General features: G+C 39.0%; 2 protein-coding genes across 2 annotated transcripts; both read right to left on the bottom strand.

The window, feature by feature from the left end:
* Nucleotides 1-632: 632 nt before the first annotated feature.
* LOC122782179 lies at nt 633-4,214 on the bottom strand. Its single transcript, XM_044046423.1, has 3 exons — nt 4,008-4,214; nt 3,321-3,412; nt 633-1,891 (listed from the first exon to the last, which is right to left on the bottom strand). Exons 1-3 carry the CDS (start codon nt 4,009-4,011, stop codon nt 953-955), a joined length of 1,035 nt encoding a protein of 344 aa, XP_043902358.1. The 5' UTR covers nt 4,012-4,214; the 3' UTR covers nt 633-952.
* Nucleotides 4,215-6,163: 1,949 nt separating this feature from the next.
* plekha3 (pleckstrin homology domain containing, family A (phosphoinositide binding specific) member 3) lies at nt 6,164-14,352 on the bottom strand. The gene is made up of 8 exons (XM_044045025.1): nt 14,033-14,352; nt 13,065-13,181; nt 12,792-12,941; nt 11,942-12,063; nt 11,394-11,498; nt 10,044-10,087; nt 8,501-8,583; nt 6,164-7,624 (listed from the first exon to the last, which is right to left on the bottom strand). Exons 1-8 carry the CDS (start codon nt 14,070-14,072, stop codon nt 7,515-7,517), a joined length of 771 nt encoding a protein of 256 aa, XP_043900960.1. The 5' UTR covers nt 14,073-14,352; the 3' UTR covers nt 6,164-7,514.
* Between the last annotated feature and the right edge of the window lie 530 nt (nt 14,353-14,882).

Below are 14,882 nucleotides of genomic sequence, written 5' to 3' on the forward strand. Positions count from 1 at the left end.
ACATCAATGTCTACTAGCATACTGGATATCATATATTTTTACAGAACAGTTTTAGAGACATTTCTAGTAAAAGTTCCACATTATTTTTGCACTCTCTCACTAAAATCTGAAATCTGAGTTACAATAAAAGACATTTTTCCATCAATTCTGACTAGGTTCTGTCTAGGACACCTATGAATACTATCATACTGGATATCACTCAGTTTATTGTCAATTTTTTTGAGAAATTTCAGGTTAAAAGACAGACATTGCGCTATTAAAGCACAATGACTGCAAACATGGTGCTACACGGTGGTGTAGTGATTAGCACTCTTGCCTTGCAGCGAGAAGACCCAGGTTCGAGCCCCGGGTGGAACAAGGGCCTTTCTGCATGGAGTTTGCATGTTCTCCCCGTGTGTGCGTGGGTTTTCTCCTCCCACTGTCCAAAAACATGCAATATGGGGATTAGGTGAATTGGTCACCCTAAATTGACCATAGGTGTGAATGTGAGAGTGAATGGTTGTTTGTCTCTATGTGTGTGTGGCCCTGCGATGGACTGGCAAACTGTCCAGGGTGTACCCCGGTGTACCCCCGCGACCCTCTGGTGATGACTGATGACTGACTGACTGCAAACAGGCTAAAAACACAGAAATAAAATCAAGTAATGACAGGAGGCGGAGCTGAAGATGCTGAGATTTCCGTTGGGAGTGACCAAGATGGACCAGTTTAGAAATGAGGGACAGTGATTATATTTGACAAAGGATGTTGAAGATGGAGGAGGAAAAGAGGAAGACCACAGAGAAGGTTCACAGATGTTGTTAAGGGGGACACGAGGACAGGCGGTGTAATAAAGGAGGACACAAAGCATAGGACAAGATGGAGGCAGATGATCCTCTGTGATGGCCCTAAAAGCAAGAATCTGAAAGAAGAAGAAGATGAAAAACAACAACAACAACAACAACTAGAACAAAAATCACCAAAAGTTAGACGCGGGGGCTTTGTCGTGCAGACAGTGACAGTACCAGCATGGCTGTGGAGGGAGTGTGTGCAGATGTTGTGTCTGTTGTGCGTTGGTTCTCCACAGTTGCGGTTGTGTGTACGGTGTCAGCAGGTGCGACATAGGTTGTGTGTGTAAAGCAGGTGATGACTCTTTACCCTGAGCTGATACAGGGTGGAAATGTTGGTATGGATACGACATCTGCTGCTGCTGCTGCTGTAACATCGGTGGTGAACTCTGTTGCCATGGTAACATCATGTGTTCCACCTGAAATGGTAGTGGCTTATGGTAGTTCCCCGGCTGCTGCCCTCCTCCTGCTCCTCCTCCTCCTCCGTCTCCGTCTTCTCCTCCCTTACCTCTTCCATAACGTTCCTCAGATTTTCCCTTGTGTCTCTTAGGCAGCTGTTGGCAGATGTTGATTACGGTGTCATCTTTGTGAACCTTGGGCAGCACCTGCAGGTGCAGGGTGGAGACCATGGTTCGTGGGCGGGGCAGGAGGGAGACAGGTCTGAGGTGAGGAGTGAAAGAGGGAGGCAGGGTCAAAGACTTGACGAGTGGAGCTCTTTTAATCCTCCCTTTGGTCCCTCTCTCTCCTCGCTGCCCGTGCAGCATCTCTCCTGTCCCCTCCCGTCCGTCAGCATCCCCAGCTGCAGATTCAGGCTCAGCATCATCTGCATCAGAATCATGTGCAGATAAGCGTGTCTCCATTTCAGGCTCCTCAGGTGTTTCTTCAACAGCAGACCAGCTGCTGCTGGAGCTGGACTCTGACTCTGACTCTGAGTCAGAGCTTAATTCTGGACCGGAGTCTCCAGCTGAAGAGCTTGACTCACCGTCTTCCCCTCGCCAAGTCATGGAGTTCATATTGGGGTTGTAGCAAGCGGCACAACGAGAGAGGCTGTCAAAGTCTGATGTGGACTGGATATAGAAGATAGAGAAGGACATGATTAACACAGTTAGGAACTTGACCATCTCATGACCATCTCAGAGACTGTGTTTGATGAGTGAAAAATAAGATTATTAAAGATTATTAAATGTCCTCTGCTTGTGCTGATCTCCTTTGGTTGACTGTGAAACACTTGAGTCGTGCTTCAGCAAACAAAGCCTCTTTATTAGCACATTATATTTGCCATGCCTAAGAAAGAAGAGTAGAGATCCTTTATAAATATTTTTTTCTCGCTGAGATGATCCACCTTATTATTACTTTGTTTAATTATTAGAATTATTATTTAGTTTGATGTGCTTGTCTGTTGCTGCAACATCAGGTGTTCTGCTAGTGACAAAGTAACAAGGGATACAGGCAAAGAAGAGCTTGATTCTTTTATTGTATCAAGGAGCTTCTCAAATTTCAGAGGCTTGACTCGCCTAAAGGTCCAGCAACATTTCTAAGACCCTCAATTAAACCAGTTTTTCGTTTACAATTATTTAACTCAGGGTTGGTTAAGCATTATTTCTGCAAAATGTGAAACGGGAATTGAAGTTAAAGTAAATTTTATTTTCTAGTACTTGCACATCTACTCATTTACAACATAAAAATAACCTTACACTTACTGAAGTTCAAACAACTACCCAACGGAGATAAAATACTTAAATTGGAATTTTAGGGCAGCCCATTTAAGTTGAAATGACAGAATTTTACTTAAACAAAAACAGAACAATGACATAAACTAAAAGTAAAATTGCGATATTTTGTTCCTGTATAATCCCAGCGTCACTGTTGTCTTTTAAATCCATTCTTAAGAAAGTTTTTTTTTTTAATCAAAAAGACTGCATCACAACTAAATGCCTAACCCTAAACATGAGTTTAACCTAAAACTTATTCTAACCCTAAAACCAAGTCGTAATCCAGGTGCACCCTTGGTAAATTGCTGTGGGAATAATACACAACTCCTTATATGGACATCCTGGGGCTGTGTGTTTATACACACGTCTTCAGGCTTTACAAATGCATGTCTTCTTATGTGTTGTTGAGTCAAAGGTTCGTATGATTCATTTTATATAGTATAGAAAAAAACCAGCAGCAATAATTGTGCAGAAATCACAAAATTCCATATTTATTTTTTTCTTTTTCTGTGTTCTAAGAGTTATCCCATAAACAGCATTTTTAAAGCTGTGACGGAACATCAGGATCAGCCCGATCTCAGTTCGGATCAGCCCACGTTCGTAAAATGTCCTCATTTGGTTTCTACAAATACACACGTGCACTTTAGTGGGGACTGAAGCAAGTGGACGTCACTGTTAGTCAGTGTTTACATAATAAACACTGATATAATAATATTAACATAAATGCTTCCTGTTCAACAGACGTGCAGAGAAGCTGATGTTTGAACTGTGGACATAAATGTACCTTTGGTTGTTTTGGAGCGTCAGGCTGCTGCTGGTGGTCAGTCAAGTCTGCAGAGTCTGATCCAGAGCGTGACATGAATGTTCCACTGTTCTCTGTTTTATGAACAGTTTACAAAAGCAAATCTGAACTTTATGACATAAAGCACTCACATTTATTAATGATCATATTGATCATTCCTGTCCTGTACACGTTGTATATTTGTCCCATTCTTGTTTTAAACAAGGTTTTTGTGATATTTAAATTTAATTTATAATTTCCTCAGGGATAATAAAAGTATTCTGATTCTGATGACTCAGTTCTGAGGGGCTGTCAACGGGAATAATGTGTTGATTATTATTTTTGAGTCAGCAAATACATTTTTGTCCAGAATTATTTTACTAAAGATTTATATCCACAGATATAGAAAATAAAAACATTGTCAGAAATGTTACATTATGCACAGATAATAAGTGATATGGTGTTTTTTTTGGTAACACTTTACATTCCACTAGAGTATCTAAACTTATAAAATGAACTTATAAAACAATTTCCATTGAATGCATAATATTAGCCTTTGAAACGTGCCATTTTTCATAATGACGCCTGTATTATTTCTTTAAATAAATTCACAAAACATTTTTTTAAAAAAAGCAACATTAAAGGAACTGGATGTGAAAAAAATCTAATATGAAAATGTAAGACGCTTACCCATACTTTCACTTGGTCGTCTTCAGGTCCAGGATTCTGTGTGACCTAACTGTCAGTTACCTGTCAGTTACCTGTGAGGTCACGCCCGTGTGAGAGCAGCACACAAGAGTGAGTCACACTCAGGCTGTGAAATCAGTGGTGAAAACACACCTAAAATGGGAAATGGTATTTGTGTTATTACAGAAAGTAATAACAAAGTAATAACAAAGTAATCCATGAGGATATTTATCTTGGCTTTAACGCTAATATTACATCTTGACTATTGTCCAGCACTCTGGTCCAGTTTACATACATGAGTGAATCGCGTTGTTTTTTTTTAATCTTCTCAAAGATCCTGGTGATTTTGTATAAAAAAAATATCTCATTCACTTCAGTTTAGCATTAATATGCCAATGACAATCTGTAGGCAGTAAAGGCAGTATTATAAGGAAGTTACATTAACTATAATTCTGTTACTTCAGGAGTTTGGGTGTGTGTGTGTGTCTAAAAACTGGCGGAGACACACACACACACACACACACACACACACACACACACACCCTGTGTAAACAAAGTTGAGGAAAACGCTCCAGGCCCCTCCCATCACCTCAAACACTAATTTTTTCTTTAGTTCTTTATTTTTTAAATAAATAAAAAAAGACCAAACAACCACTGTATAAACACATGACACAGCACAGAAAGAGCCATGACTCAGCTGTCCACCTACATCTGGAGGACAAAGGACGAGAGATGTAGAAGTCCTGGCCAGAGTAAAGGACCTGGAGAAACCATCACTCAGCAGAGGAGGCAGACTTAGACACCAACTATCAGTCACCTTCAACTCTGTCCTGAGCTCTTTTCCTGAAAGGATCAACACTCACACAACAATAGAGTCTCTCAGGTGAAACTGCTGCAGGGAGTGAACCACCAGCATTGTTTAACTTGATTAAACAAACTCCAGGTTGCCTTCAGGAGAAATATAAACACCTGGATTTTTTCAGTCAGAGCTGAAGAAGCCTCCTGGATGAGACGTGACTAAACTTTCATTATTATTATACTATAATTAAAGTCGATATCAGTATCACTTTTGTCAACAATCTCTGCTGCTGCTTGTATAAATGACATTGTAGTTCTATAAAGTCATCATCACTGACTCACAGCTGTCCTGTCTAAACTTATAACTAGATACAATTGTTCTATATCTGCTATATAAAGTCTCTGTCCCCCATTTTTCATTTCACCCCCCTGCACATCTTTGACTCAGAGATTTCTTTTTTCTTTTTTCTCTCTCCACTGATGCCTAGTGTTTGTTCATTGTGTGAACTGTCTGTGATGTTGTCCATGTACAGTGCAGCTGATGATTCTCTACAGCACCTAATGACTAAATGACTGAGCTGGAATACGCTCTCCATCACACCACAGCTCCAATCCATGAACACTTTACAAAAGCAAACAGGAAAAACAGCAGTAAAATACAAAATGACTCATGTATCATGCACTGAAATTGCAGTCAAAAATGGTCAGAAATGTAACATTATGCACAAATAATTAGTAATAAAGTGTGTTTTTGGTAGCAACTGACCAGAGGGCCTTAAGCAGACGCTTAGTTCACTTACGCCTTGGGCAGACTCGGCTTGTTAGACCTGTTCACAGACTGTTAAACTGTTTTCTGGTCACCACGGAATTCTGAGGCTGTCCTGTCACGACAACACGATGAACTTGAAGGCTCTGTGAGACGAGCTGTCGTTTATGAAAGGGGGAGGGGTCTGGGACAACGAGCTTCATGCTGGTTGGACAAGAGGGTGATGAAGGCTTGTATCAGTGACACAAGAGTGGACTAAAAAAAAAGCCAATGACAACATTTGCAGTAGCTGGTGTTTCACCAGAGAGGCAGTAGATACACTGTAAGAATTTGCTCCTGGATCAGCAAAAAATGCTGGTTTACACCTGAATAAAGTGGTTCAGGGGTTTAGTCACCCTTAAAACTGGTCATTATTTTATGTCCACCAATATCACTCTAATGGATGAAGCCACTTATTTTTTTTCTTTTATTGATCTACAGTATAAAAAAAGTACATTAGACAGGATTATTTAAAATTAAAAAAATGAATGTATGATTACTGTAAATCAGGATCCTGCGTACTGCAGCTTTAATGCACAATAGGCAGACATCGTAATTAATATAATTCTCATTTATTTGCCCAGTGTAGCAGCGATTCATCACATAAGAGGAGAGGCAGTTGTAGCACAGACGGGTTGTTTGCTTTGGCAGAGGGAAGTCACAGCTCTCAGGCAGAGACTGACACAAGAAAATAATGAGGGCAGAAGGTATCGGCTTCTGCCAATCAATCAATCACTCAATCAATCAATCAGACAGTGTGTGTTAATGCAGAGAGCTCAGTGCACTGCATGACGGGAAAATACAGGCAACACAATACAACACAACCGTGTTAAGTTTCCACAAAACAATCACATATAAAAAAATGCTGCCGATTCATGACCAATTTCTGAGTCTGACGACTAATCCAAACTCATAGAAGACAGGTAAGGTTAGCTGTAACAGGTTTGTGACTCACTTATTTGTATTAAATGTTGTGTAGTGGGAATTAGGACGGGCGACACTGAAAACTGACATGCAGTTAATGTCAGTGCTTTATATGATAAGTTGTGTTAACAAATTGGCAATTGTAAAGTGTCACTCATTTTCATTTCTTAAAGTGCAGTGTGTTGAGCTTCCACAGCCACCGTCCTTCATAACTCATGGATGAAAGGAATTCACCAGCAGAAGGCAAGTTAACACTGAAGAAACATTCAAAGGCAGCAACTTGCACACATTCACAGCAATTCATTCACTTTGACTCGTCTTTGGAGTGCATGTAAAAACCTTCAAACGACACAAAAAAGAAGACGCTAGAACGTCTCTCTCTATGTGACGCTTTTCTGGCTGAGCATGACCATGCCATGATGACGGCGGTCTGCTGGGAGAAAAAGAACAATGGCACATTTAATGTAGATCATTGGCACCTGTTAACTGCAACGCTGCAGTTGCACAGTCCTCAGCTACACTCTCACTGGCAGGAAGAGCGTTAAAAGTTCCCGTGTTTCCTTTGCTTTCACTGCATCAGCACAACTATGGACGTCCAGAAGAAGAGCGAAGACAAAGTTACAGAGGAAACGCTCTGGTACGTTTTTGAATATAAAGGCAGAAAAGGACGCTTTTGTGGCACATGTTCATATCTCAGATGACGCCAGCAAGGGCGTCAGGAAAACTACAATTCTTAGCTATTCACATGTTTGTAATCTGTTTATAATCTCCACTAACAAAGTCAAACAGATGGACCCTGGGCTTAACTGCAGTAAATGTTACTGCATTTGTATATCACTCAATCATTGCTGTTAGGCTTCTGCTCACAGTTACAAAGTTCAGGTGAGGGAAAAAGGGACTGCCCATGAAATCAGCTCATCCTTAACTTGAAGATGACATCTTGTTCTCGCAGGGTTTGGTTTGTTGGATGTGAGCTGTTTTTTTCAGATGGACAAGTCAGTGTCTGTGTCAGTGGGTGTGTTCTTTGGACTGCAACCTGCTCCTCTCTCCTCAGGAATGGAGGTCGGGTCACTGTGAAGAGTGGACTGCACACCTGAAACAAAGGCGAGTTGTCTTCGTTTAAAGGTTTTAAATCCCATTTAAAATCAACCGCCCCGGGCAAATGGCTTCCCCTACACACATGTACAAATTGGCATACATGTTTATCACGATAAGATCTAGAAAAAAAGTCTCTTGGACCTGTCACCTAAACGCAACAGGAAGGTGGCCATTTTGGATCAAACAGCCATGTAAATGGGCCCATTTTGAGGATTTCACACATGTGGTTTTTGAACGCGTTACTCCTACAGCTTTAGTGCTATCCACTTGTAATTTGGTGAGGTCACTCTGGGTAAGATAAGGATTAATACCTATCAAAAGCTTCAACTAATGTCACACAGCTCTGGCTCTAGGGGGCGCCAAAGCTTATGCTGCTTATTCTGACAACTTGCCGAAAAACATGACACTTTTATAACTTCACAATAGAAGGTTCCATCACAACCAAACGTACTATGATTGATAGTTAGCGCAGTCAAAGTCACTCCACACCCTGAGATGTGTTCAGTGCTGCTTGCAGCCATATTTTTGTTTGTTTGTTTTTTATTTCGTTTTCAGTTGGGGTATACAGTAACGACAAAATGTGACAATAAAAGAAGATAAGATAATCCTTCCTTACTCCCGCAATGGGGAAATTTACATAAACACACTTAAATAGTCGGAAGACGTACACAAAAGACAAAATATGATCAATGACCATTAGTCTTGGACACTGGCATGATGATGCACCACTGATGGCACTTTAGGGGAAAAACTGTTGGTGGAATACTCCACAAACATGCATCGTACAGGCATAGTGCACATAGAGAGAATGTAAACACATACGTTCATTATGCAAATGTGTGTACAAACAAAAGCGGGGAGCGTTTCTTACGTTCAGTGTCATAAACAGAGCTGTCGGAGCACGTCCGGTTCCTGCGCCCGGTTGACCTCACGTACTCCTTTAGCACACCTGACCTGAGCAGAGGAACAAACACCTATGATGGTCAACTTTCCCACCTCATTAAACAGCCTTCAAAATTGTTTTAACGACATCACTCTGACAATTAAGTATCCTTGGAAGGAAGGAGTGAAGAATTAAGTCCAAAATGAAAATAAAAAACAAAAACGCTTATCACCAATGTACTGGAAAAAAAGAATAGAATTATGATAACAACATTATTTTCCACAACAAATGTGTTGCCTTGTTTCCTTTGATACATTGTAATGTACAAAATACTTTTTTTTTTACGTCTTGTTCTCACTGGTTTCTAATCACAATACATTTGTTTTTCATGTGATTCAGACACGGTTTAATAGCTGAAGAAGGTGGACAGTTCCAGAGGCCAGGTTGGTCAGGGCAGGAACTATTTAGGCGAGAAAAAGTCTCAGTGCTCAGTAAAGAGACACAAAATTATCAAAACTGAGACTCAAAACAACCATGAAAAGAAAAAAAAACTGGAAAAAGACTTCGCAAAATGTGAAAATGCAAGACAAAGTGATCGGACATTGTCTGAGACAAAAAAAATTCCCATGGTCAGGGGAAGAACTGGTGACCTTCTCTGTCAGCATATTTTGAGACTTTGGAGGTGGAGGAGTAAAACACAGAGAACATACTGATGACCTTGAAAGTCAGCCCACACAAGAATTGAGCACTTTTTACTGCCTGGTTATGAAAGTCCATGAAAATGTTATAAGTGTTATCCATGTTATCCATTTTGGTTCACCGTTTCATTTTTCATGTTGTGTGGATGTAACCAGGGTAACCAGAAATCTTAACATGTAACCAACAATAATTATGTGCTGTCGCCAAAAGTGCTGTCAGGATGATAATGATAATGTCAAACCGAAACTAAACCTAAAACTCTATTTTATTATTCTTAAACAACTCCAAACATATAGTTACTATATTAGAAATCATTGCTTTGAGTCTTGACACAACACAGACTTTTCCAGTGGTAGTTTTGTTATTCACAGTGTTGCAATGCTGCCCCCTGGAGGCCACAGTTTTTCATAATCCAGGGACTCATTTATCATTTTAGCTGAAATTTACAAAGTCAAAGTGTAAAATCCATATTTCCACCGTTATGTTTTGTATTTATTTTTGTATGTGTGATTTTATTGTGCTTTTCCTTGTATCTGTTTTTAACCCCTTTTTGCTGTGTGCACAGAACTTCTGTTACTTTATAATGTTTTAAGACTGTTACAAATAAAATAGGCTTGTCGTGCTGTATTTAAACAAGTCATCTTGTAATCTGGCTTTTCATTTGGAGAAATTCATCTTTGTCAGCTCTCTTTAAGATAATGTTGGTGTCATTGTTTTTAATAGTGTTTTCATCACGTTCATCACTTTTGGACTTCATGTTTACATGAAAACTGTGATATAGTTATTACTCTTCAATATGCAGTGGTAGGAGAAGCTCATCAGTGTCTCTCACCTGTCGAAGCTATACGTCCCAGGGTGACTGACTGACCTCTTCATCTGGACAGAAGCACAGAGAAGACAAGAAGAGGACACATGTTGATATAACAGCGTTCACAGACTGCTGCTGCTTCCTGAATGTGGGAGTTTTTAACGACACAGATGCAATAAAGGGAAGAGAAATAAAAGATAATGTGAACTTCATCTATGAGCAGATGGTCATTAATGTCCACATGGTGCGACGCCTACAGCTTCACCACTCATAAACTTTTGTTTCCTCTAAGCAGCGAGCCAACGAGCACGCACAATACAGTGTGATTTACACAACCAGCAAATTTATGAAAATATCATTTACTTCTTTTAATTGGTTTGCGATGCACAATCTGTTTAATTTGATTTCTGTTTGGTATTATTAAGATAGATTGCTTAGAACTCATTTCATCCCGCAGACGTCGGGAAATTGATGAAGCATACACACTATCATGATAACACTGACGAAAAAAATACAGCTACGTTCTGTGGAAATGATTTTTCGCACACTTTAAATCTCCCAGTAGAAATAATGAGAGGAAGATAAACAACTCCAGTGTCCAGTGAGAATTATTACAATTAAAAACACTGGCTTAGAAATCTGTTGTTGACTTTATTAAAATGACAGGGAAGTCTATGATTTGTTCACCCTCCTTTACCAGCTTTCCTACTATTATGTCTCCTCTTGATGGCACTCAGGTATGAAGGCAAGATGAATGCAAGGTTCAGTGTGTAAAATAACTTTCATTTGGCAGAAATTGAAGATAAAAAAGTGTACACTTGCATTTTTTGTTTATATCATGAGCTGGCTCTATGGAGGGCACCATGTTTTAAAAATAGCCCACAATGGACAAACTACACACCTTTGGAGTTTTGATGCTAACTGAATGAAGGCTACATTATGTTCTCCAACATACTTGGAAAGGAAGGGTGAGATAAGAGGTATTCAGCTGCAACATGCAACTTTAAATCCTTATTTAGAAGCATTTTGTCATCTTGCTTTAGACAGATATCATGATGATATCATGATCATGACCTGCATTTCCAACCCCAACATCTTTATAATGGCTAATAATGATTGTTAATTTCCACAAAAAAATACTACAAAGATAGTGCTGTCATAAATATGAAAAAGATTTGTGTATTGTACATTAAACACTAAATGATGGCTGTCTTCTATAGGAGCCTTGTCTTGTCTTAAAATAGCTTCCTGGAGGTGTTGCTTTCCTTTGTGTACACTGCACGTGTTGGTACAAATGAAGGTTTGTTTGATTATTGAAATTAGACAGCAAGTCTGTGGAAACATAAAGGACTGAACAGGAGGAAGTGTACAAACCTTTTCAGGAGGTCGGAGTTCAGGCATCAAACTGTGGTTAGCCAGGGTCATACACTCTTCTAATGTCCTGATAAAAGTTGCACATGTCGCACTGAGGAGAGATGCCTGGAGAGAGAGTCATAACAATCACCTGTAGTTATAACTGTGTCACACACAGTCCGATGCTGAAGCACACCTTTCATTTCCAGTCAAACTTCTTAATAAACACTATCTGTACGTCATTTTGACTGATCTGGTGACTGTTATTTTCTTCAACTCAGTCAAACACTTGATCAAAATGGTTGTCAATTACAATATCTGAGATTCATTATTTATTACTTTTAAACAACATTTTATAATATAGGCCATAGTAATCTGAATTATGTTCATTTACATGATAAATGAAAACTAAATTCATTTCCTGCCAATCAACTAATCAATTAATAAACTCAATCTTCCAGCAATAAAGTAGATGATCATTCTGCTATAAAACACAGTGTATGCTAACTATAAATAGTAAAACTGTGACAGACAATCAAAAGAAATGTGTGCGTGACGTGCTGTGTTACCTCAGAGGGGGACGTGGCCTCGGAGTCAGTGCTGTACTGTGATTGGATCGTTTGGACCTGCTGGACGAGGAGGTCACAGTACAGACGCAGCTCAGACATCTTTGTCTTCAGACAATCTGGACCTTGAAATTGAATTTTGGAACATTAAGTCAAATAAACCTTTAGTGAGATACTATAAGAACCAATTAGTCACGTTTCACATCTCCGTTGTGTGCTGTGTTAAATATATTCAAATTAAGATGTTTTATGAGCGTGTCACGACCCTATAAAAGAAGTGTTATACTTTTCTCATAAGAGTCAATGACCGTTGACCGGCAGGGTCGATGTCACTGACAGTGCACTGGCCTTCACAGGTTAAATTAATCTACACACATTTACCTCTTTCTCATTTATATTGCTACTTTTAAGACATATGTCTCATGACAGCTCACTCAATTTAATGACACTTTCTGACCCAAACCAATCTTTTTTAAGCCTTTTTATGGCCTCTATATTTATTATATTGGCCAGTTATATTTGAATTTTTTGATTAACTGTAAAGTATGCGAATTATCAATCAGTCCATGACATTATATTGATGACATTCATTAGTTTTGAATTGAAATTTGTTGATATTCTCCTTTTTCCTCTAGCTGTAGAGGACCATTTAAGCTTTTGAATAGTTTACCATAAATCACTTACAAGAATGCATTACAATACATTTGGTTTCAGTTCAAGTGAAGCTTTGCAGCGCAGCTAACATGGATGTACTTGAAACTTTTTGAGTGGTTTCAGGGTGCTTTTTTTTACAGAGAAAGCCTCAGAAATGACAAAAGCAAAGCAGGAAGACAGAGACTGTGTCTGTGTGTACCTTTGTGCTTGTAAATGTCCAGCGATCCAGCTTTGGATGAACCTAAAGCCACCAGCCACCTTTGTCTCTCTGCTGCATTCACTGCTTTGACATAGAAATGCTGCTCACCGGGGATTATCAATTCCAGACGTGTAGGATCTGTTGGATGAACTGAAAAGTAAAATAAAATACATAAATATTAGCAGCATTTGATGGATGTGTTTACTCTTGTCAAGCAAGGTTGTGAAAAGGTGGGGTAACTCATGCAGCAGGTATTTTGAGCAGCAGTCTAACCTTTAATGTCACACACTGACATCTTGATGGATCCTTTGCTTCCTTTACCGACATCATCCTCGCAGTCGTAATAAGAGATGACTCCATTCTCTAAGACAAACCACCGTGGCTGCCAGCCTGAAGACACACAACAAACTCAATGACTAAACTGTACATCTTCAAAATAATATGAAATAAAACAAACACACAAAGAGCTGTAAACAAAAAATACTACAACCTTATTGCATAAGTGTTTGACAAAGTCATGAATTAATTGGAAAATATTTGAACAAGGATTTGCCACTGATTCAGCCACAATGTTATATTGTCTTTGTAACATGAGCTTATTTTATATATTTGGCGGAATTCTGTATTACTTGGGCTTTAATATTTCAATGTTTAGCAAGTTTCCACTTTTACTCTCAATGTCTTATGTTCCTCAAGGACAAAGTGATAAGAAGGCAACAACTGGCAAATTAATCAGTTTTGCATCTGCGTGTCTCATACTTCATGTGTTTACGATGCAGTTATCTTTTTAACAAACTGATATGCTTTCACACTTGTTTGTTTTTCACATATTGTAGTTTTAAGGAATCTATACCATAGATATTGTGAAGGCCTGTTAAGTATTTGGGCTCAAATAGTATACTTTGCTAAAAAGAAATTTGTAATGAGGAGGTTTTCTTGAACTGTAAAAGTCCACCACTGGACTTCAGCTACTACTTTTATTTTGAAATATCAAGTGTTAGCTGCAGAAGCTGATGATGACTATAATTTTACTCAATGGAAAATAATGTATTGATAAAATACTGCCATAACTTTGTCACGGAGCATGGGTTTTATACTGATATCAGCTGAGACGTTGATAGTTAAAACATGAGAGTTTCACAACCTACCAACATTTAATGTTTGACTTATTGTCTGTTTAAGACTCACTGTTAAAGACAGTGAGTTGGAATACGTGTTAAACAAACGAAGAGGTAACTCACCCGTCATATAATTCGTCCATTTGTAGAGAATGCCTTCCATCGTGTCACTTTAACAACGGCTGGTATAACCTGTTAGCTGACGAGCTAACCGCTGTAGCTCGAGAAGACAACCTAGCTACTACAGTTTCCTATGACGTTTTAGAATATAACATTCATGTCAGTGCAGCTGATGTAATTCTAAAACTGCGTGAATTGTCAGTGGTTTGTTTCGTGGGGTTCCAGACATGCTCGCGGTTTGTTGTGGGGGGAACTGTCAAGATAATCAAAGAATAGAAGCAAAAAAAATGTCAACAACAGCAGCTGCTATACGGAAGCCCAGCGCGACCACTTTAGCAGGGGCAACAAAAACGTTTGATAAAAGTTACATTGCCACCAGGAAGTAAATATGGTAAAATAATATAGCCACAGCTGCTGAATGTTGCACTACAATTACATCACAGGTGTATTAACATTTTGACGTGAAATCAACACTTGAAAACTCGTTTTTGGCTTGTTGTATGTCAGTTGAAATCCACAATGTAGCATTATAGCATCCTTCAAAAAAGCAAGAAAACAATACCCACATACTAATGGTCTTAGACACTTAAAAAGTTTGACATACTTAGTAGGAATAGGAAAAAAAGGAATTTGACTTACAAATAACATATTTGATGAGGTGGATTGTGGAATGGACCCTGTGACTTGGCATTTCTAAATTCCTAACTATTCCAGGTTAGAACAAGTAACACTTCATGTGTAAAAGCATAGTTTGCAGGTGCATTTCAAATTAAAGCACCCACACTGGTGTTTAAAAAGTGAGCTGAATTTGTGTCACATAAATTTAAAATTTTAAAACCGTGACCCAGGAATA

Source organism: Solea senegalensis, linkage group LG15 (genome assembly GCF_019176455.1).
Source record: "Solea senegalensis isolate Sse05_10M linkage group LG15, IFAPA_SoseM_1, whole genome shotgun sequence".
NCBI classification, from domain to species: Eukaryota; Metazoa; Chordata; class Actinopteri; order Pleuronectiformes; family Soleidae; genus Solea; species Solea senegalensis.